General features: G+C 34.7%; 1 protein-coding gene across 8 annotated transcripts in view; it reads right to left on the bottom strand.

Moving 5' to 3' along the window:
• Nucleotides 1-25,485, bottom strand: part of LOC138701890 (phospholipid-transporting ATPase ABCA3-like) — a 196,313-nt gene that overhangs the window by 60,033 nt on the left and 110,795 nt on the right. For 6 of the 8 annotated variants that reach the window (XM_069829239.1, XM_069829240.1, XM_069829241.1 and 3 more), the window contains 4 exons: nucleotides 24,322-24,393; nucleotides 6,520-6,623; nucleotides 3,880-4,016; nucleotides 2,511-2,640 (listed from right to left, as the gene is read on the bottom strand). In XM_069829239.1, coding sequence (XP_069685340.1) covers nucleotides 2,511-2,640; nucleotides 3,880-4,016; nucleotides 6,520-6,623; nucleotides 24,322-24,393 — 443 coding nt within the window. Of the gene's footprint in view, nucleotides 1-2,510; nucleotides 2,641-3,879; nucleotides 4,017-6,519; nucleotides 6,624-18,702; nucleotides 18,751-24,321; nucleotides 24,394-25,485 lie in introns of all 8 variants that reach the window. The other 2 variants (XM_069829242.1, XM_069829245.1) reach the window with 2 other exon arrangements.

The raw sequence follows: 25,485 nt of genomic DNA, 5'->3' as shown, positions 1-25,485 counted from the left end.
CTTGCAAACAATGTGCAGAGACGATATCTTTAAATTTACCACTTGAACTCGCACGTTTCGAAGGGGTGTTGGATAAGTCTAAATAGGAAAGTGTGAAATTTTCTATTTCCTACAGTGCGTAAAAGTTTCATTCGAGAGATAGATAGTAGATACAGATTACAGATATGTTAAAGAGGTTCAAATCATCGAGCGCTTCATAGTCTTCATAGTTGCGACGTTGGCTACACTGTTCAAGTCACATGGCCGCCATTTACAATTGTCGTAAGATTTACGGAAACTTTTAGAATTTTTTACGCCATTATGTATTACAATAATTATGAACTGATGAATGTAAACTCCGTAGTGAGTACTAAAAATAAACACTGTACGTATTGCAAAACTTTATTTTTAAATATATGTGAAAATTACTAAATTTCAACATAGAAAAAAGTTTGTGCAGTACAGTATGTCTTTACATACCGTAACATATAAACTTATTTTCCAATTATCCGGCAAAATCAAATATCCGGCACTGGCTTTGTCCCAGTTGCCGAATACGAGGAATTTTACTGTAATTATGAAAAGACTTGCATCTCAGTAGAAACTACTTCTCGTTCTGTTGCAAGAGACTAAGATTTTATTTACTGTGTCTACACTTAACCAGTTGTCTATGAAAGTGAAAAGAAAAGGTTGGTTACTCCCTAAGAGTATAGGTGACTTGAACGTCAGCACATTTCATCTGTCTTTGTCTCAAAAACAAAGTATTTCTCCGCCTGTACCTCTTGTATATCCAGACACTGCAATTCCAGTCAGTGAGAAAAATGTTTGATATTAAGAAATCAGCTGTCTATGTGTCAGAAAATGCCGAAAATGAAGAATTCTGGAATGATTTCTTCCGATGGCCAACTATGCAATGAATATACAAAATGTAGGAAGCGTATTACAGATAGCTACTTTGTTTAAATATTGTGTTTTAATGTAAAATATGAAGAATGTTAGCAGCAACTTGAAATTTTAAGCTTTCAGTAATGAAATAATAAAACTATGTTACCGTAATTAATTTTCACACACAGTAATAACTAGCTCAGACAGTAGCATGTTTGTCTGCTGCGTGGGTTCGATTTCCACTTGGGCTGATTACCTGGTTGGGTTTTTTCCTAAGTTTTCCCCAACCGCAAGGTGAATTTTAGGTAATCTATGGCGAATCGTCGGCCTCATGTCGTCACTATCACCATTCCATCGATGCTAAGAATAACCCAGTAGTTGATACAACATCGTTAAATAATCAAATAAAAACAAATAACTAAAAACATTGATTTATATTACATAGGCCTACTTGAATTTGTCTACATTAATGATTTGAGATGATTTATTAGTATATTTTATTCTATATTTCCATTGATTGCAGAAAGGACCTAGATCCATCGATTATAAATTATAATTATTGTTTTAATTGAAGTAGCAAGTATTAACAGCTTTAAATGTATATATTGAAGTATTCTTTCCAGAGAAAGTAACTATACATATAAAAAAGTCGTATAAACATTCAAATAGTTTTTCTTTTACATCTCAAAACTGTACTGAAGTGACTGAGGTCTTTCCTACTGTAATTTATTGGAACACATGTTCTGTAGTAGTGAATTTCTTAAATGAATGAATGATTGAATGAACAAGTGAATGAGTAAATAAATAAATAAATAAATAAGTAAATAAATAAGTAAATAAATAAATAAGTAAATAAATAAGTAAATAAATAAATAAATAAGTAAATAAATAACTGAATAAATAAACGAATAAATAAGTGAATAAATAAGCGAATAAGTGAATAAATAAATAAGTAAATGAATAAGTGATTAAATAAATAAATAAATAAATAAATAAATAAATAAATAAATAAATAAATAAATAAATAAATAAATAAATAAATAAATAAATAAATAAATAAATAAATAAATAAATAAATAAATAAATAAATAAATAAATAAATAATCGATTCAATTAATTTCCAATGATACACTAATACCAATAATTGAGGGGTTTGCCGGAAAAGGGGCGTATACGACAATATGGCGAATTGAGATACATGCAATCTAAGATTTTAAAACGCACCTGAATAAAATTTTATACACGGAGCCCTGTCCTGCAGGTATGTACAGTACAAGCAAAACAAAATTTCGCTACTATAATTATTCACTACATTTTAAACAGTTTTCCCGAAGAAGGCCGTATAGGTCTATCCGCCTTTCTTCCGGCAAAGCCCTCAATTACGGAACTATGAAATATTCTTTTGGACAAGATTCAGAGACAAAAACATAATAACAAAAAAATAAATAAAAAAGAAAAGAAGATATGAGAAAATAATTGTTCAAAAAATTATTACTAACTTACATAATATTTCTTAAAGAAACTCCGAAAATGAGCACAAGTGATAATGCTTCTTGCCGTATGAAACATTTATTACAATTTTATCATAGTACAATCTCCTGTAGAAAAATGGAACATAACAGTACTGGTACTGTAGCTTTACTTACTTGGAATACCGCCTTCATTAAAAAACCTTTCCCGTGGACCAGGCACTTGATACACAGGGAATAAGACCCCTGTATGCCAATCATTTTCATTTCCTTTAAATCGTAGTTCTGCTGGAAATCTGAAGGTCATCTGAAAAATGGGTAATATTCTTCATATGAAACAATGCATGAAAATTTGATAGCTAGTACGTAAACAGAGTTAATGGGTTTTCATGTTAACAGCATACAGTACTACAAATAATAAAACTGTTTAATATGGCTTATTAAAAAATAACTGCATTTTAATGACATATGCCTACATTTTTTTCAGTCAGCACTATCACGGAAATCTCAACAGAATCTTGGAAAAACATTTCACTCTTCTCCTGAACAGAGGTACCTTAATCAACACATGCCGAACCAAAGAGCCAGCATCACATAACACAGCTGATAAGCATAGTAAAAGTAAGAGCAGCCATTCTCAAGCCGAAAGACAAGAAAGCAACTATATTGGATGGAATTTGTAATGAAAATCTTATGGACACAGCAGATTAATTGAATCCCTTCTGGATAGATCTATTCAACACCTGCAATTGATTTTAATGTGTATAATATGATACTTTGGAAAAACGCCTAAATGTATATAAAAAGTTTATCATTCACTTACTATTCCCATTTTGCAAAGTGCCCCGATTTTGGGATTTGAAAATCTGGTGACCTTAATTATTTGCGTGTATGAATGCTTTCTGCAGTAACATGAGCTGCTGCCAGGAAGTCAAAAGGAGGATAGCAACAGCAAAGGAAGCTTTTAATAGAAAAAGGAGCATTTTCTGCGGACCTCTGGTAAAAGAACTGAGAAAGAGACTAGTGAAGTGATTTGTATGAAGTGTGGCATTGTATGGGGCAGAAACATAGGAATTACGACGAAGCGAATAGAAGTATTTTAAATGTGGATTTGGAGAAGAATGGAACATGTGAAGTGAACAGACAGAATAAGAAATGTAGCTGTGTTGGAAAGAGTGAGTGAAGAAAGAATGATGCTGAAACTGATCAGGAAAAGGAATTGGTTGGGTCACTGCCTACTGAAGGATGCACTGGAAGAAATGGTGAATGGGAGAAGAATCCGGGGTAGAAGAAGATATCAGATGATAGACGACATTAAGATATATGGATCATATGAGGAAACAAAGAGGAAGACAGAAAATAGGAAAGAGTGGAGAAAACTGGATTTGCAGTGAAAGAGCTGCCCTCGGACAGAACAATGAATGAATGAATGAATAAACGTTTTCTAGGATACAGTGTATTACAGTACTGTCAGTTCATGAAATTACTGAGCACTCCAAAAATTCTTACAAGTGCTTACCAGGACTTACATTTCTACACATCTTACCTGAATGTTATTTGGAAAGGCTTGCTTCTCTTTGATAGAGTCGTCAAAAGCAATTCCTGCCAGGGTGTTTCCCATGTCATCCGATACGCGAGATGTAAGTGCATCGTACAACTTCTTTTTACTTGGAAAAGGCTTGGCTGCAAGGAGTTATTGTAATTAGTAGAAATATAATAATAAATTAAGCATAACATCTCAAATACAACAGTAGTTGTTTATATCTTTCTCAGACTAAATTAATAATCCGTAGCGCGAAAGTCCATGAAGGACCAAGGTAGACCAACTGGCTGCTGGCCTCACGTCCACATGCCTCAGTATAGGTGAACGTTCATCCAACCTGTACGGGGGTAATATGTATTCAGCACAATGATCCCCCCCCAGCTGTTTTTTTGTAGGTTATTTTACGACGCTTTATCAACATCTTAGGTTATTTAGCGCCTGAATGAGATGAAGGTGATAATGCCGGTGAAATGAGTCCGGGGTCCAGCTCCGAAAGTTACCCAGCATTTGCTCATGTTGGGTTGAGGGAAAACCCCGGAAAAACCTCAACCAGGTAACTTGCCCCGACCGGGAATCGAACCCGGGCCACCTGGTTTCGCGGCCAGACACGCTGACCGTTCCTCCACAGTTGTGGACCCCCAGCTGTTATAGCTGGTTTTCGAAACCAGATTTCGTTACCAAGCTTAGCTTCCCAAATTAAATCACGATACTAGGTGGGCACCGTTCCCATATACTAGCCGAAATTTTATGAGAAAATTTTCTTTCACCATGGTGACTCGAATCAGCGCGCATACCTTAGACCACGATACTACATCGCGGGACTCTTTCTCAAATTTGAATATCAAATTCTACAGAAATATTATGATAGCCTACAATTTCCACTCACACTTTCTTTTTCCAGTTAATTTCGCTAGTAAATATAATTTATTCAAATTTATTTATATCGAAACAAGAATTTAATGTTCATAATAATGATATGTACCTAAAATTTCATTTTCAAATTAAATGCTTGTAATATAATTACTACTCTCAAATTAATAGATAAAACCATGCTTAAATGGTACAATTTTAATCTGTTTATATGAAATTGTCTTATTTTAATTTCTACTTTCATAATGAAAATACCACAGATGAAGAATAAGTTATAATTTATTATCTCAGTCTATATTTATGGAACTATATTTTATAGCGTAACTTGGTTGTGGCCTTCAAGCAATCGCAGATCAGTCAGTAACGTCATATTATTTTGGTCTAGTACAGCTCATGCATTTTGTCAAGGCACTCGCGATACGCAGTAGGGGAACAACATTTCTGTAGAGGTGGTAGGAGTAGAAGGGAAGGTCGGGCGTGTGTCTACCGAGTTCAAGGCAATGGCTAACCCATTCTCCTATAATTCGTAAGTAGACTCATCTGATCTCATGCGCAGCTCTGTAGGAAGAGTGGGGGAATGTCTGGATATAATGCATGAGCTGTACTGTTCTTGGCTTCGATAGATGATAGATAATAGTAGCAAGTAGGGTTGCCAACTTTTTTTGAAGAAAATACTGGAGACTAAGAAATCGACAAAATTTCAGATAGAAAATAGACAAATTTTTCCGTTCAGTAACTAATAAACAATTTTATTCTACACTTCGGCAGCTAGGCTTAAATAAGAGTATTTTGAGACAGATTTTCTCTCGAGTAATAGTTAAAGTTGACTGCAGTTTGCAGATCTGATTTGGTTAAATGTGTTATGCTCATGTTTCGAACATCTGTACAATTATTGTTTATGAGCTCAAACACCCTATTTGTATCAGCATTACAACCTGGTATGCTTAGAACAAAACTAGCCAGTTTTTTTTTTTATAACATTAACATGGTTTGACTTTAGACGGGTGAGTACTAAAACCCATTTCTGACAAGCATTAGGCCTACATTTTAATGCATTTCTTGAACAACAAAGTTCATCATATCAATCATCATTCACGGCAAAATCAAATGTTTAGAATAAAAATGTTTACATTATGCAAAAATAAGGGAGAAAAATGCTCGAAGAGAATAATAATATGGGAGCCGGGAAACTGTTAAAAATTAGGGGCAAATACGGAAGATCCCGGGAAATACGGAAGGGTTGGCAACCCTAGTAGCAAGTGAGATGCAATGAGTTCTATACTCTAGGTATCCTACAAGGAAAACTCAGCTCGGTCTCCTCGCGGCGCGCATGCTATACTCCTGCAGTAGGCGTGAGACCATGCTGGGAACTGGAGCATACGTCATCTGCGCGAGACAGTCACACTCTCTGGTTTCTGCGCACTGAGTTTTCCTTGTCGGATGCCTATAGTACAGAGCTCACTGGTGAGATGCTCCAGTCAGACCATTGCCATCATAAAAAGAATATTAAGTACTTGGCGCAGAAGCATTGTGGCGTCATCGCAATATAGCGCAAAAGCATGATACTTTTTCAAGTAACTGGCGCAAACATGTTGTTCCGACTTAGAGTTAGAAAAATAAAGAGAGCACACCGTAATTATAATTAGATTACCACTACCCAAAATACCTACCGTACTGGAAATTTTGTTTTGGCACTCATATCTCTCAAACATAATCTAGGACTAAACTTAGAACAAATTATTGAAGTATCAACAATTCCTCTAGTATACTTACACTTAAATGTGACATTGGCAGTTTCATTTAGTGTGCTGATAACATTATCCATGATGGATGTAAGAGGTGGAGAATTTGGAGACCAAGCAATGTCCCAATTATCACTGAATCAAAGATCAACAAGTTAGTTATTATAGCAAATAAAGTAGGTATTGGGTATAATCTTACACATTCAATTAGTAATATACCCCTTTTCACACGACTTAGTTCGTAGAGATCGTGGCTTTTTAGCCGCTCAGAACAACACGAGCCATTCGCGCTTAAGCAACGTTGTTCAATTGTAAAGGTAAGACTTAGTCACCGTCAGTTATGGTGAATTAAATATTACATGCGTTCAGATAAAACACTGTAGCCACGAAGAAGATTATACTTTCCAACTAAGTCGCGTGAAAAGAATTTTAGTGAAGAGTTACAACATTCACATATTTAAATGCACCACAAGTTTGAATGACATGCAGAACTTATTTACTGAAGTTAATTAAAATCAATAAACACTACATAGTGTGTTAGGAGTATACGTGCAAATATTTTGAGGTAATCTGGTAGTCTTTCTCGTTGCCAAACTTTGAGAACGGCCCCGAGGTTCACTCAGCCTCCTATAAAATTGAGTACCGGGTCTTTCCCGGGGGTAAAAGGCGGTCAGAGCGTGGTGCCGACCACACCACCTCATTCTAGTGCCGAGGTCATGGAAAGCATGGGGCTCTACCTCCATGCCCCCCCAAGTGCCTTCATGGCATGTTACGGGGATACCTTTACCTTTACCTTTAATCTGGTAGTCTATAGTATACTGAACCACATTATGTAAATAATTCCTCAATTCTAGAATTTGTTTTAGATATATAAAAATGTTTTAGGTTCATTAATATCTTCCTGCGATTTATTTTCTCTACGAACGCCTGGCTATGGTCCGTCCCAGGAATCTGTGGAATAACTTCGCGCATATGGGGGCGGAGTCTATCTGTATCGGAGTGTATTGCGGGTAGCATCAGCTCGAGTCCACTAAGGGGTAAGATGCTCATAGAGTTCAGATAGAAATTATCCCCTCCTGCAAGCGATTGCTCGCTTCGTTCAAGCAGAGCAGTCATTGGTCCTACACCTCCCACATACCACTTGCGCAGAGGTCTTGTTTCGTCTTTCTACTCCATAGAATCCTGGAACGGACCATAGTTTCGCGGAGGTCCAGGTTTGCTGGGGATTGTCTAACGTCCAGGCTTACCATGGAGGTCTTTGTACTGTAACCAGATAACTTAACATGTACCCAAACACAAACACGTTTTGTGAATAAGTTTTCACATTAACGTATAGGATTAAATTCATTATTTATTTTGTGATGTAATACGTTTGAATTTCGAATACAGTCTACACGTTTCTCATAAAGATAATAGAGTGCAATAAAACAAAAGCATTGAAAGTAATGTTATCTAAATTATCAAACTAAAAATGACTTTACAAACTGGCTTTCATTTCTAAATTATTCTGAAAGAATTTAAAGAAATTCACATTTAAGAATCGTTATTGAAATAAAAGAAACATACGATACAAAATAATCTCTCAATTGTTGACAAAAATTAACATTTTCTTAATTAGCGTAGAAATACTTTTATAAAAATTGTGTCATATTATGAAAGGAAACTAAGTCACGTTACGGTCAAAAATCCTCGAACAGAGGACGGAAAGATCCTGTATCCCGGAGTCTTTAGTACACAACAACGTATATTAGTCTATTTATTCTATTTGGAATTCCACAATTTGGAAATCGTAGCCGATAGAGCTCTCTTATCACGTTTGCAGAGTCTCTTGGTGCCCCGTAGACGAAATATCGGTTAATTCAGCATCAGTGAATCCTTCCTTTACGTCGAAAGTTGGTGATTTGAGTTTCCTGAGAAGTTAATGACCCTTAAGGGTATATGTACGTGAACGATCACAAATATTATCAGAAAATGTAGCTCTAAATTTCTAAAATGTTATAAGGAAATTAACTTACAATTGGACAAAAATTACAAGGTACCACAAGACTTATTGGTACTTAAATATCTGATAAAAGTATAAGAAAGGTTACTAATAATATTGTTTAGAATTCACGTTTTACTTAAAGTTAAATTTTCCAAAATTTAAAAATTTTCACACATATTATTTCATAACTTCACAACCATTAGAGATAGAATTATGAAATTTTGTACACTGATTTAACATTAATTTATGCAAAAGGTAGACTACAATAATGAGCACTTCTTTGAAAATAGAAAAATTAGAACACAAAAGATTATGTAAATTTTAATATATTTTATAAATGACAAATAAAAAATTAACTGTATTAAACTAAACAACTCTACATCTCAGAGCAGTCTACTTTTCAGAATTAAGTGTTTATTACAAGTAGAAAAAATATTAAAGATGTCAGAGAGACCATAACAATGATATGGTTACCAAATGATGTAACTGCAATTTTTTTTCATACTTTGTTAAAACTGGTTTGAAAAACATTATTAGTAACCTTTTTATACTTTAATCAGATATTTAAGTTCTAATAAGTCTTGTTCTGGTACCTTGTAATTTTTGTCGAATTGTGAGATCATTTTCTTAGAAAATTTTAGAAATTTAGAGCCTGCATTTTCTAATAATATTTGTGGTCGTTCACTGACAGTGTGTTTATGCTGGAGTACATGTGATCGAAAGACGTGCGTATAGTCTAAAGTGTCAGGCGTTTCACAGAACGATCATTCATAGAAGCCTTTCCACTGTAGTTGAACAATGGCCTAGTAATCTCGAGCAGGTTACGTGGGCGGCAGTACGTGGAAATCTTACGGATTAGATGCATTTTCGTCCACTGAGCATCCAAGATCATGCTTCAACCACAAGGAAAAAAATCTAAATAGGCTACTGTTTTGCATGAATTTTTCTTAAATATCAAAATATTTGCACATATACCCTTTTAACGCCCTGTATAAAGTTAAGCCAAGCACTGGACTACTGGAAATTTAATTAAAATTCAAATTATAACACAAACTACTTGACACATCAAATCTGTTTTAATTTTCTACATTATACAGTAAATATTACATGAAAGGAATTCTACACTAAGGAAATGGTAAATTACATGAATAATCTAAGCCAGTCTTTCCAAAACTTTTTAAAGGCGCGACTCCCATTTGGACGAGATCTTAGTTAGCGACCTCCCTCCCACTACTTTATAGATTCTCGATCCCATTCGAAAAATTACGAATTCCCTGTAGAATTGCAAACAACTATATTGTACTCAAAATCAGCGGATACTACCCGAAGTAAGAATTTAAACAACATATTTTTTAGTATTTTCCGGTAGAAACTCTAAATAATTGCGACAGACGCGCATGGGTACTGAATCCATTACGTTCAACTCTCTGAAATTAAAAAAAAATATATGAAGATAAAACTCATTGAAATATCTGATGAAATGTTGAAACCGGACCAGTTTTTTGCAAAGAACTGGCCAGTCTTGCATCAAAAGAATACCTCGATTTCGTAAAAGGAGCGCTTAGATTTTTGATAACATTTGAAACCTAGTATTCATGCAAAATAAATTTCTCGTCTATGATTGTCATCAAAGCAAAAGCGAGAAATCCTGAACTTGAAAATTATATTACTGTGTGTATCGAATACAGAGTCCAGATTTGAGAGATTACGTTGTGACACACGTATCACATCAACTATTTTATACTTTGTAATTTTGAAAGATTTTTTATTTTTATGTTCAACCTTGTGTCTGTTTCTAAATAGAAAATAAATGTAGTGTTAGTAAGGAGTTTGGTAGGCCTATATTTTGTAAATCATCCCGCGATCGCCCTCAGCTCTTCACACAAACCCCACTTTGGGAACCACTGATCTAAGGGACTTGTGCACAAATGAAATGAGCTATATTACACTTGTTAAAAATAACGCAATCGGTATGTGATACTACTAGAAAATCCAGATTACCAAATTACTCTTACAAAGATTTGCAGATTTATTCTACAAGTACAGGCTACATACGAGGCGCGTCCATAAAGTAACTTTCCCACTCGTCCCATAGCTAGCAAACCATATGTTGCGCGAAGCGACTGCGTTTACGTGATAGAGTAATGTCCTGGCATGGCGCATGCGCTAGCGGAACTTCCCGAGTGCTCTCAATAGCTTCGTTGCATTGGTTGAAGATGGACGTTCCTATTCCAACTCCCGCCGCGTGAAGTACGGTCAGTGATAAAGTTTTTGAATGCACAGGGCATAGCGCCGACTGAAATTGATCGTCAGCTGTGCCAGGTCTATGAGCCTAAGGTCATGAGCAAGCAGATGGTGCGTTGCTCCACAAGCTCGTCTGTGATGATGGTTGGCCTCTCACTGCGCTCCTCGTCATGCACATTTTGGCGTCCTGCTGAAAATTGTCTACAGCAGCAACGCACCGTCTGCTTGCCCATAGATCTGGCACAGCTGACGATAAATTTCAATCGGCGCTATGCCCTGTGCATTCAAAAACTTTATCATTGACCGCATTTTATGCGGCGGGAGCTGGAATAGGAACGTCCATCTTCAACCAATGCAACGAAGCTACTGAGAGCACTCGGGAAGTTCCGCTAGCGCATGCTCCATGCCAGGACATTACTCTATCACGTACACGCAGTCGCTTCGCGCAACATATGTTTGCTAGCTATGGGAAAGTTACGCCTCGTATTAAAGATACTCTTGTATCGTAAGCAAGGAAACTGGATACAGAAGAATGTCCAGAAGATAATTTAAAGTATTATAATAAAGGGATTGGAAATAATATGAGAATTCCCTTCACGTCCATGGGATTGAACGTATCTACAAATAAAATAGATAAATTACATATAGAAAGCTTGTAATTATTGGTTTTAGATCATGCGCAGCCTCTAGAAGGGGGGAGAAAGATTAATTATACTATACAATATTCTAGTTGCTAGAAATATAAATAGAATTTATCTGTATTTTGCTATGCATACATTGTTATAACTAGTTCCCCCGGGTGCAGCATCCTTTTGTATTAATAAATTTAAGATAGTACTGAAAACTGGCTCGTCACCAAAGCATTTTATAATATTAATGAGTTTGAAATGGCTGATAAATTAGATCTCATATTTTAAAATAATTTATGAAGTCTTTTGGTTTTATGTTGGACTAAGTCTATTACCATATTTTGTTTAATGACTGCTCTCTCTATCTTAAATATCTCTTAAATACTCGGAAGCACTAGCGGCAATTCTAAACGTGCCTGAGAGTAACTCGAGAGTGTAGCATAAATATACTAAACCTGATTTTATGGAACTCTTACAATACCAAAGAAAAAAAAACTTAAAAAATCAAACGTACATAGGAAATGGAAAACATAAGATTGTATATATGCCAAATCATTTCCCATATATTTCGATCAATTTATTACATTTGTGTAAAATTATACGAGTACTACCAATAAGAGAGTAAGCAATTTTTATGAATACGATATCACTACTTATCGTATTACAGTATAAATAACTATTTTGACGCATTTTCATACTACCGTATACAGGGTCATTCATGAAGTTCTCCCCCGGTTTATGGAAGTGATTTCTAAGGTTATTTGTAACAGAAAAATGTAAATAACTTAATAGAATCACATTCATAATTACGGAGTTACAGCACATTTTCGAAACGCGTCATAGTGAATGGAGCACTAGGCATGTTTGTTGCCATAACTACTTGCATGTGTATCTGGGGGTGGATGAAAGACATCGTGTGTCAGGTTAAGGTACAAACATGTGAAGAGTTGCTTCAACGCATTTCTGGATGCCGCGGCGACAATAAGGAACAAACGTGTGAAGCTGCGAAATGCTACACGTGCGGTTCACACCCATGCGGACCGTTGCCTTGAGATTCAGAAAGGCATCTTCGAAAATGTGATTTAAATCCGCTCTAAATGAAAGAGACTGATACATAAACAATCAATTATTTGAATTTTAATTATTTTTTTTGCACTTTTGTTACCGAAATTCTGAAATAAAAGTTTTTTTCTGCCATTTTCAAATTATCGAAACTCGGTAATTATGATTGTGATCCCATTAATTTATTTAAATTTTTTGTTCCAAATAACCTCAGGAATCACCTCCATAAACCGGGGGAGAACTTTGTGAATCACCCTGTATATGTTAATTTAGAAGGCAGTGGATTATAATGAATTGTCAAGCCTGTCGAATTCATACGCACTCTGTAATTTCCTGCCCAAAATAAAATATAGGAAAAAAAAAAAAAAAACGTAAGCTACAGATATTTAGAAACTGTAGAAATGTGACAGACTTAATTTTATTTCTTATGTAATGAACTAATAAGGTGTCAGTTATCGTTACCTGAATTGAAAACACTTGTTCAAGAGTTCGTTGAACTTATCTGCGAGCCAATGCTCCTCTCACCCTTTGCCATCTGACTTCACATAAATGTTAAAAATAGAGTTAACTGTTGTTTTCGAAACGTTCCAGTTTCAATTTATTTATTGCTTTAACTATCGCATTTAGTTAAATATTTAGCAGCTACTTCAATATGTTCTCTTATCGCTACTCATATATCTAAAAGGTTTGTTTATGTTTGAATTACTAACACGTTTTGTACAACTATTTGGCAGATTTCTCAAGAAGCTTGCATACATTCCCACGAATATTTTAATTATTATTATTATTATTATTATTATTATTATTATTATTATTATTATTATTATTATTATTCCATACTAATGACAGAATAATTGGATAATTAACAGTAGAAAGGTGCAAAGTACCAAATTTATAAACAGTATTTTATTAATAAACAACTTTTGATTTTGAATATATTTTTAGAATCGAATTGATAGTACAGACAAATTAGGCCTATTTAGTTCTGATAGCTCTGCGACGCGAAAGAGGGGGAGTAATAGAAGTAGTGGGGAGAATTCCGAAATAGAGATAAGAGCGAGCGGTCAGTAAAGAAATGCAGTACAGCTTAACTGTACTGGAAACGCACCGCTCTACCGCACGCGTGACATCCGATCGCTCTGAATGCAAGCGACTGACTAACCCGAACACCCCTTGGCGTAAGTTAATGGACTCGCCTGACCCAGGCGCACATTGTCGGTGACTGTCAGAACTAAATAATCGTACTGTACTTAAGACAACTTTTCACCAATCTTTCTCAATAGATTGATAATACTACTAAAATTAACACATTGAGAGACAAACAAACTTTACAATTTATGAAAGGTATTAAGTTCCATAAATATTTCTTAGGTACTATGATCCATTTATTATTCACAGATCTGTTAATTTCTGCAAATACTTCCATTAAAGTGGTTTTGTAGACAAAGCAAATCACCCTCACCACTTGGAACTGAATATCACCGACTTTAATCATGATCATCATACGTTCTATGTGAACGTCGTTGTACTAGTATGGCAGTAGACAGACCCAACAGAAATGTTGATAGTGTTGAATTATCTTGGTCATATAACTTAGAAAATAAAGCCATTTTCTACTCGGGTGTCAGTTCACTGCATTTTTGTGTTTACTTGCAACTTACTTTCAAATGGCTTTTAAGGAACGCGCAGGTTCATTGCCGCCCTCACATAAGCCCGCCATAGGTCCCTATCCTGTGCCAGATTAATCCAGTCTCTATCATCATATCCTACCTCCCTCAATATCTATTTTAATATTATTCTCCATTTATCCTGCATTTTTATGCTACTTACAATAAACAGAAACATCCTAACTTAATGATATTTCCTCCATTTTCTGGAGTTTTAACACTAGGAATTGAAAAGTTTAAAACAAACCGGCTGTGTCATCTAGCGGTAATACATTATGTTTCTATGTAATTCATAGCCCTACATTACTTATATATTATGTTGTATATAAGATTTACCTACGTTGACCTTTCTGTTTGTAGAAAACACTGCAGTATATAATCAATGTCTTTCGCCATAACTTCACTATTAACACGACAAATAAACAACGGAGGGAAATCAAAACAAATGTCACATTCCACTTTTTTATGAGAGAGCCCTGGTAACTTCGCACCACTGCCAATTTTTATGGTCTTAATAACACTCTAAAATCTTCTGTGGACCTAGCCCCTTGGCAATTTGCATATTTCTAGTGAAATACCACATTTTCTTTTAATTTTGGCATTTAGCACCTTTCTACTGTTAAGTATCTATTCTACAAAAACTCAGCAACTAAAATTCATTTCTTTTAAATTTTAAGTAACCAGTTTTTTTTTATAAAAAGAGTATTAGTTGTTAGTCACATTTAGCACTCTACAGCCTTAGTAACATTCTACAGCACACTACATTTATAGTACCAAGGATTAACAACATTGTGTTAGAACACAACATGCATTTGATATTCATACACACAAAGCATACTGATAGTAAATTAACACAAAGCAACAACAATGTATCACTGAGAAGCTTGAATTGTGGAGTACAATACAGAACAATTAAGCGTGCACAATACCACAGTATTCAAGCGTCCACAGTATGTAAGTTTAAATACAAATTTATCAACAGAGTTTAAAAATATGTATTCAATTGGTTTGCCAGTATTAATTTAAAATATGAACTTCTATTGCAAATGTGGAAAGAATCTTACTTCCGTGAATAAGAATTCATAACTTAGGTACAACAATTCAATAATGCGACTTTCCATCCATGAAATTACCCAACAATGAAAGGCTTGGAGCAAAACGACTATTTATTGAACAGTGCTCTTGATTTGGGGCCTCTTTTTATGAGAGTCCATTGCTTTTATGAAAGTTGTCGGTTTAACATACTTCTGGCAGGGAACAAGCGCATCAGACATGCTTGCGTTCATGGATCGATGACCCAGACAAATACCACGTCATAATACGCTCAAGGCCACAATAGATACGTGTTTAGTTAGGTTATATAGTCCCGTCGCTCTAATTTCCGGCAGCCAATCACGTTGCAGGTCAGCTACATTTAAACGTGTGCGTCTTGTGATTCGCTGATGAAGATGTTATGCATTTCCTAAGGCTGGATAAATACTTAATATAATCGCCCGCCATTTTGGCTCTTTCGTTGACGTTTGCAGAAAGCACACGAGGACATTGTTTGCCACTCAATTATTTGCTGAATTACAGTGCGTTTGATATATTATCATAGGAGCTACGACATGATAATATTTAACGGTGTGGCAAATAGATCCCTCGTCTGGTAGCTCGGCAACGAAAGAACAAAAATGGCGAACGATACTACCTACCTAGACATTATAGACGTAAGCAAAGAGGAGGAGTCACGCCGGGAATAACAGCGTCGCAACTATAGGTTAGTTGATTTCTGATTTGTTGTCTGATAAGTTTATAACTCTCGCAAGTGCAAGTGTGAGGTCATTAAATGTTTGGTGGTTTGGTACAATCGTTCGTTGATATCCCACCCCGTATGAAGGGCTCAGAACCATAGTGGGCCAAGCGCCATTTATTAAAAACGGAGAAAGCAAGAGTTAAAGTTAAGTGAATACCATAGTTTAATGAAGATTGACATATCATTTAGTTTTAAAGTGCATGCTTTATATTACTTCCTGTATATTTCATTGAATTATGGTATTCACTTAATTTTAACTCTTGTTTTCTCCGTTTTTAATATATGGCGCTTGGCCCACTATGGCTCTGAGCCCTTCATATGTTTGTTTGACAATTACTGTATATGAAAAAAGATTTATATAACTTGGAGGAAGTGTGTAGACAATTTTTAGAGAAATTCCCTAGCGTTCCAGTTTCAAATAGAGAAAACAGTAAGACGACTCGTTCTAATATTAAAGAGGGTCTTGATCACTATGTGATAGAATTTCTAAGCGAAAACGGAGCGTTTTAGTTGAAGAAAGATTCGACGAAACTGAAGCAGCATTAGAACGTTCTTCAAAGAAAGTTTCACGTTGTTTTTCATAGCAGATAGGAGTTTAAAAAATATCTGCGCACACAGTAACGAAACTTCTAAAACTGAAACCTTGCAAAGAGACTACACTATAATCCATGAATTAAGGTCAAACGATGATGTAAGTCAAGTGAACTTCTGTAGTTTGATTTTACAGAACGAACATTGCTGAAGGCACTGTCGATCAATATTTAATAATATTTTTCTGGAGAGAGAAAGAGAATAATACAGATGGATACCACTTTGAACAACTCCTGTAACACAAGTTGAATTGAATTCTAAGAAGGGAGGCACTACGATCCAGCTCTACGATCTTATTAGATCTATTGCGCTATTCCTTACGCTCGGTGCATTCCCAAAACCACACCGACGGACTACACTAAGGTTCGCTGCGTACCCAGATTTCGAACAGGCAACCCCACTCGTTCCTAGGCCAGCCCCCTCCGTGCGTCGCCAGTTGGCGTTCGGGTAATGCTGTTGAATGATGACGGAATGGACGGATGTCGACAGAATAATGTAGATGACTATTATGAGGAAACCCCAACTGCGACCTTAACCCGCCATAATTGCCACAATTGATTTTTCAATGAAAAATCCCAAGCCTGACCAGGAATCGAACCCGGGCCGCCTGCATGATATGTTGAAGGTTCGCCATCGCAGGTGTGTAACATAAATTAGTACTCATTATGAAATAAAATATACAGTCTGATCCGTTTAGTTATGGATCATATTAATTTATTATTATAAAGCTAACAATTTAAAAAAAAAATATTGGTCTTCTAAACCAAAAATAAGGAACACCTTTTAAAACTTCAGAAAAAAGATTGAATCTTTTAATTAATTTTCAAAACTATGATAGTAGGAAAAACTTCTTGCTGGTTATATTATGATTAAAGGATGGGAGTTTCCATATTATGACAATCAACAATGTATAATCTGAAAGACAAATGAAAACCGTAGATGATTAAAATGGCTACTACAAATCAACAGCGGGCACAATATGTTTTTTGGTATGCTAAATTTGAGAGTATTAAAAGAGTTCAAAGGGAATTTCGACGTGAGTATGGTGTGAGTAATGTACCTAAATACGATTCCATAATGTTGTGGTATCGAACATTTGTAGAAACAGGTTCTGTGTTTAAAAAAAAACATGCAGGAGGTCGCAGGCGAAACCCAGTACGAAAAGCAGCTACTTCTTAGCTTTGTCCCCAAACTCCCCAGAACTAATCCCTCCTAACTTCTTCGTGTAGGGTTTTGTTAAAAACATTGTCTATTCACAGGAACCCAGGAACGTTGATGATCTGAGAGTAAATATTACTCAAGTTTTCAACAAATCACCCCTCTTATGTTACAACGGACATGGGCTGAATTGCATCACCGTTATGAGTTGTGCAGGGTGCGCAATGGGGTCATGTTGAGCTCTGAGGAATCTCCCATCTTTCAGTGTTCTATGCACAAAGTTTCAACAAATAAAGTTCAGTAGTAAATGATTTATGGTGTTTTTAATTTATCCATACCAAAACGAATGACCCTGTAATTGTGTGCATGCTGCTATTAATCAAGGTGCATCAGTAAAACATGCGGAAGATTACGGATCGATAATGATACAGTCTACGCCGGCCATGCAAGCATATTTGATGAGCGTGTTTCTGGGTCAGGAGCCGAACTGAACTCTCTGTAGCAACAAAGAAAATATATTAACAGACTACTTATTATAGCCCTAAATACTATATATACATTAATATTTAACACAATAAATAATAAAATTATATGGAAATAGTTATGCAACATATCTACAGTGTTGGTAACATAAAAAAGTTTACACAAATTAAATATGGAAAGTGACATCATTTTGACCTCCAAATATTCACCTTCCATGTGTTAATAACGTTATTTTTAAGCACTTTTCTCACGTATATTTTTAAAACTCCGTTGATTCCATCTGTGTAAAATTAATAGTGCATTTTAAAATTAAATATATCAGTCATGTGCAACTTACTTTTTCTATATCACAAGCTCTGGAGTTTTAAAGCTTGCCAATTAATGGAAATTTGAGTGAAAACATACATCACAAATACTTCTTATTGTGAACCTATAAATTACATACCTACATAGCGAGTTTAATTATTGCTTCATGCTTTCAAAGTGATGTGCAAAATTTAAATATACAAATCACAACTCTGAAATGCAAAGTTTTTTTTTTCTGCATGTGAAGCAATGCAAGTGCAAGTGTGTAAAGATCACATCAACATCATAGGCGTACCTGTACATCCACTGCTTTACTCCCAATCCCATATAAAACTTGTTACGACTGCCAGAACATAAAAGCACACACTATTCATATTACAAAATTTTAAACAAGTTTTTCAGAACACAAATTATTATATACGGCACAGTACGTTATTTATTATCTTTCGTAACGCTGAAATTTCACAGTTCTGTAACCGACAGTACATTGTACCTAAATTAACGTATCCTATGACTATGTATTGCAATTTTACGCATCAAAATATTTAAGTAAAACCAGATTTGAACTTACAAAAGTTACATCAAAATATGCTGAAGCAATAAAGCTGTCAGCAAAATACAGAGTGTCAGCAAAATACAGAGTGTCCGCATGAAACCTTTACCACTTCAGATGTAAATAAAAAATTATTGAGGCATGCTATCTGGATGTGGTTTTCTGCATGTTATTCAGGAACTAGCAGAGTTTATATGGGAATTTTGTTAGATTGCTAAATTGCGTTTTTGGTTACAGGTTGTAACTTTGGTGAAATCTGAAATCTGACAGTGAAGGAGATGTGGATACCTCAGGAGATGGCACAATGTGTATCCTGGTTTATCGAGACACGATCAGTAAGCCCTAGTAAGTTCAATCACAATGCCGCTTGAATTGAACGTGCCGCTTTCGACTGTCCACAAAATCCTTCACAAGAATCTGAGGCTGTATGGGCACAAAGTTTAGCTAGTGTAAGCTCTTCAGCCAGATGATCGTCCACGGTGCACAGCATTTGCTGTCGACATGCTGGCTAGAATTGACTCTGAGGAAGAATTCCTTCGGGAACAAATACACTTTGCACAGGTTCAATGTCTTCCACACTTGTGCTTTGCCACTCACAGCCCTTTTTCCGCAGCACACTCCCAGTCTTTATAAATTTTCGGTGCCACTCCGGGATTGTTGGCCGTTATGGCTGTTCTCTTCCATATTGGGTCCGGACGTGATGTATCTGATCATGTCTCGATAAACCAGGATACACATTGTCCCATTTCCTGAGGTGTCCACATCTCTTTCACCGTCAGATTTCACCTGAAACCAAAAACCTCATTTCAACAATCCAACAAAATTCTCATAAAAACTTTGACCGTTTCTAATTAACATGCAGAAAAACGCACCCAGATACCGTGTCCCAATAATTTAGTTATTTACATCTGAAGTTGTAAAGATTTCATGTGGACACCCTGTATAAATTATATACCTGTACAAATTAATATAATGTTTATAAACATTTTTCAAATTGAGTTTTATTTCCTTAACACAAATGTTCACAAATGCATAAACGTTAATACCTCGCTATTTTTACTGAAGTATTACTGGTACTAATCATGTCTTATGTTCCTTAGAACAGAGCACCTTGAAGCACACTTCAGTATGTACTTGAAAGCTCATTGTCCTTAAAGGTACCCATGAGTGAAATTACGGAATTATAAACTATAAAAGCTGTAGTTTTTTTTTTAATTTGTACCATAGGTGTGTGCTAATATAACTAAAGAACTCACAAAAATTTGTCCTTGTAGCTGTCATGGTTCACGAATAATGGGAAGTTCATATTTTTGGGTTGCGAGTAACTAAAAAAGTCCCTTACATAACAATTTTCTTCTCTTTTTTCGGTCTAATAATTTGTAAATAGGCTCACCACACATATACTTCTTTAAATAGCCCTGGGTTTCAATGTAGATTCATTAGTTAAGCCTCTAGAAATTTTTAAACTTGTATATATTTTTTTCTTAAAAATATTAAGAAACTAAAAAATAGTACATTATGCAACGAGCCTATAATGGTAGTAATTAAGACGCGAATATGTTTATGAGACGAGCGCAAGTGAGTTTCATAATTTTCATACGAGCGTCTTAATTACCATTATAGGCAAGTTTCATACGACTTTTTATGCTCGACCATATTTCTAACTTGAAATTATTCATAAGTATTCATGTTATTCTTATCTGACTGGGGAGCGGAACTGACCTTGTGCAATATCTCGTAAATTGTGAGATGTGCGCAGACGCGAAAGTATTTATTTTTTCAGAGAAACAAATGTCATTGAGATATAATCTAGAGAGTAAAATAAACATGAATCTTGATATAACCTTGAAATTGATTTAGACATTGAAAAACGAGATGACAAATTGAATTTATTTGAATATTATTTACAATTAACGCTTAACAGAACATAACCTTCTGCGACAATATTGGATTTCCAGCCTCCATGATGTTTCGCTAGTTGTCTTTCGATTGCATATCCGAGAATAATCGATACTTGCGCTTTCATATTGCTACAATGGTGTTTTCTGATTGGTGGAACACCTGAACTTTAATGAATAGGTGTACTTTAATGAGGTCCATTAAAGGGCTGCTACCAGGTGTATAATTACTACATTTCGGCATGGTCAAGCATAAAATATATTTTGAAGTTGTATTCACCATAAAACCCAGGGCTTTTTTCCATTCATTATATATTTGTGAACTTAAATACAAGTTTTAACTATTTATCACAAAATCTGCTTCGCAAGGAGCATTTTGTAGGAATGAAAAAGCTGAAAATTTAACGTGTGAGAAAACAGCAATAAAAGATTTGGATACATTACTCTTTTTAAAATCCTCCTGGTTCACCAGTGAACTTACGGGAACGTCTAACAATCAAAGTGTGCGGTATATTGTAACAGTAGTCAATGAAAATTCAAATAAATCCGAATTGATAAGTAGGCCTACAGTGTAAAACTGAGCGTATCACACCTGAAATTTAAAGCACCATGGAACTTCTAAATTGGCATATGGAATTTAAAAACGGCGGTACCGTACCAGTGGTGCTAACTTTTTAATAGATGGAGATATGTAGTATTTTATAATGCAGGCCTGCACAAGGTTTGAGCTCTCCGAGCCGGCTCACAGCTCATGAGCGGAATGCAGATATTAGCTACGCTCTGTATAAGGGTAGACTGGAAGAAGGGGTGATCTCGTACAAAATATACTCAAAAAGAAGTACTATTACGAGTGTTTATGAAATGAATTCCCGTTCAGTGTTTGCAAAACTATCTTGGACTATTATTAATTAATAAAGAAATATTTATTTTACAGAAATAATAGAAATTCTATAGCTACTTAAATATACATAATTTTGTTATATTTGTATTTATCAGTACATCAAAACGTGGTTTTATGCTGTTGGTAGCTGAAAGGAACAGTAGTCTACTGATCGTAATGAAACATAAGTTACAGATGTTCGATGTCTGCCTTCATTAAAGTTGATTATAGAAAACAGTTGCTCACAAAAATAAATGTTGAGCCAAACATAGCAATCATTTTCACAGCCAGCCTGTGTAGTCGTGGATATTATTGCTAATGTTTAGTCTTTTAAAACTCAACCAGGCTAGTAGTATTATTCAAACGATCTTTAGCCCTTAGGTCACATTGAAGATCAATAAGTTCGAGCTGTAAATCGTTAAATGTTATGTTCCATCTTTTAGATTCCTCCATACTGTACTGTAGCAGTAGGTAAGCAACGTGAAACAGTTACTGAGAATAGGCCTACACACTGCACTCCACTAGATAACTGAGTGGTCGTTTCTCTCCTCTACCTATAGCAAGTCTATGTCATTCTGACGTATCTTCCTCTCCGTTTCGGCGAGCGGTAAACACGGCTGCGCGCGCTCATTGAGCGCTGTTTGTGCAGGTATGTTATAATGTCAAAAAACAAAATTGTGATTTTTGAGAGGTTTTCTTCAAAATTCACTCATGGGTACGCAAAAGAAATGCAATAGAATTTTTTGGTTGTGAAGAAGACTTGAGGTACTAAAACAATTAAGAAACCAGTGTGGTAGTGTAATGCTTCTGTGTTCATATAAAACATAAAATTTGAAACTTGTACACAAACGTTTTGAGTGCACATTGTGACAAAGTAAGTGTAAATATAACAACATGCAGCTACATGAAATGCAAAATATTTGTAGTGTACAATAGATACAATACAATAGATTGTCAATAGTAGGAAACATCTGAAAAGTAAAATAAGTTATATTCCGTAAAATGTTAGACTTTTGATAATAGATTTACATTATTTCTACAATTTATAATTATATAAACATAGTTGAACAGTGGCGGTTCATGGTACTGCATAAATTTACAGATGATTGCAATTAAACGATATCTATAAAGTTTACATTCTGAAAACTGCCTTCAAACCATGAAACACAGACTTAACCCCCATGAAAATAAATAAGTACTGGTAGCGAAATATGAGGAAGGGAGTTCCTATTTACAATAAATTATGAATAAAACATAATTACAGTATGTACAGAATCAGCTGTTACTGAAGTCATACAAACAATGAAAATACCATGCCACAAACATCTTCCTTGAAAACACTCTTGGTTCTTATTAAGAAGGAAGGCCATTCTACGTTCTTTGTTATGAGCGAAACTGACGATAGCTTTCTGATTGAAATTGGAAATTTTCAAGATGAAGTAGGCCCATTTTTCCACTGAAAACCCTCTCTTGTCCCATGGAATTTCTCTTAATGTTTTTATCTTTTGGTATTTTACAATCTTTTAGAGATGCAATTAAGTTTTTTACTAGGAGCAAAAATCTTTTTTCTTCACCAGTTGTGTTATTATTGTACTCCAACTTTTAGATTATTTTTAGATTTATTTTAACTTGATTTATTTTTCTTTATTTTACAGGTTTGGCTTCTTTCGTTCAAGTAGAGAAAAAAAGATCAGCTACAAAGTTTGCACACCAAATATCACAATCATTTGCTCATATACGGCTTAACAGCTGTTTTTTGAAAAAGCTGCGCTAGATGCTACCGCAAGAGAAACTAGGGAGCATTGCAACCGTCAGCTGGGTGACAGCAATTGCCACAACTCGCTGAACTAAATTGAAATCAATGCTTTGTCGGTGTTAAACAAATCGCTGCTCAGAAAGAATAAATTTTTTATAATTCTATTGGAAGAAATAACAATTCAATCTCAATTCAATTAAAATAACATAATAATGGTGATGGTAAATGTGGTTGGTACGTAAACCTGCAACCAGGCCAGAAACCGCCACTGAATTTTAATGTAAATACCGCACTTTCAATATTTGTACTTTTTTATTAATAGAATTAAACTGATTCTGAATCAACATTATTAACTATGTGGTGTGGATGTTTTTTCTTCTTTCACAGTATTTTTGGACATTTTTGATATCGCACTTCACTTTTTGAGGAAGGATTGCAAATACATCATGAAGCAAACTAGAAAGCCGACTTAAGCCAAACTTACTAACAATATTTTGATTATAATTTCTTAAACGTAAATAGGCCTACTGAGACAGAAGAAAAGTAACACGATTTTGTCTCTTCAAATATGAGATTGGGCTATTGCAGTAAGGAAGTAATACAATGTTACACCATTCTGATACTTTTCTACGAAAATTACATAAATTTTTTTCCTTGTACTTGCATAATTAAATATCCAAATATCCATAAATAATATTACCTAGATGTAATAAAACTAGTACACTATCAATTTAATTTCAGAAAGAATTAAATTAATTATTTTCAATGAAAATTTTGAAGTTGCACATCTCTGACATTGATGTCTGGAAGAAAAATTTTGCATATACCGTTTCCTAAAATAATCAGCTTGGCGGAATCCAAAAGCAAATGCTTTTTTGCGCCAACCACGTAGAGATTTTCTGAAACAGAAACATAACTCAAACTACCTGTACATTTTTAAATTAAAAAAAACAACCAAAATAAAATAATTAGAAATAAATTATCATAATTGTTTACTTATTTATATTCAGTCAAATTGGTAGAAATTCCTTGTTTAATTATTATTTACAGTTCTGAAATATGTCCCCATTATGACTTTTTTTTTTTTTTTTTTTTTTGTAAAACAAAAGTTTCGTTATTGTTAATGATGGGGTAACAGTTTTGAGTTGAACAGAATAAAAAAAAACAAGTTTGCACATATTGAATAACATTAGATATGCAGGTAATGAACTCTAAATTATTGAACTATTTGCAAAGATTTTGCTGTAATGTAACTAAAATACTTTTAAATGTAACTAACGATATGCAACTATTATAGATTTTCTTTGGTTTTGTTGTTTAAACAAATCTCTCTCTCATTTTGTTTTTAAAAATAATATAAACCGAGCGTACAAAATATTGTGTGTACAAAAAAAAACTTCATGGCCATAATTACATCAGGAATTATTCTGTTACTGTTCTAAAATGAGTTGCATTTTGCTTCTTATTTCACTTTTTGTAAGCACCATACACCATTAGACTTGTATTCGAAGTAAATACACATACACAAACAAGAATACATATAAACATTTATTTCAGATCAGAACAAACATTTAACATCCAATGTGACTCACGGAAAACTTATTTTGTAAAAGACTTTACCTCTTAAGACTCCATTCTCCACATGCTACATTATCACATAGGCAAATTTCACAGATATTATAAGCAAATTGTTTATGGACGAAATCAATAACGTGAAGTTTTCACTGAACAATACTTGTGTAAAAGAAGTTCAGAGCGACATTTATTTAAAAGCGTGGCATCACCAGACAGTTTCAAGCATTGTATAATGCTAATGACTGAATTAAAATAATAAGTGAAAAAAGTAAACAAATAAATTTAATAGGTGCTCATAAATATATAAACACTGAATCACAATACATCCATCATTTATCCCTTTTCACGAAGCTCAAAACTGACTGTGTACTGATGTTAAGATGAAGATATTTTTGATTACAAGAGTGAAATTATTG

Source organism: Periplaneta americana, chromosome 6, assembly GCF_040183065.1.
Source record: "Periplaneta americana isolate PAMFEO1 chromosome 6, P.americana_PAMFEO1_priV1, whole genome shotgun sequence".
Lineage (NCBI taxonomy): Eukaryota > Metazoa > Arthropoda > Insecta > Blattodea > Blattidae > Periplaneta > Periplaneta americana.
This window is presented reverse-complemented; position numbering and strand designations above follow the sequence as displayed.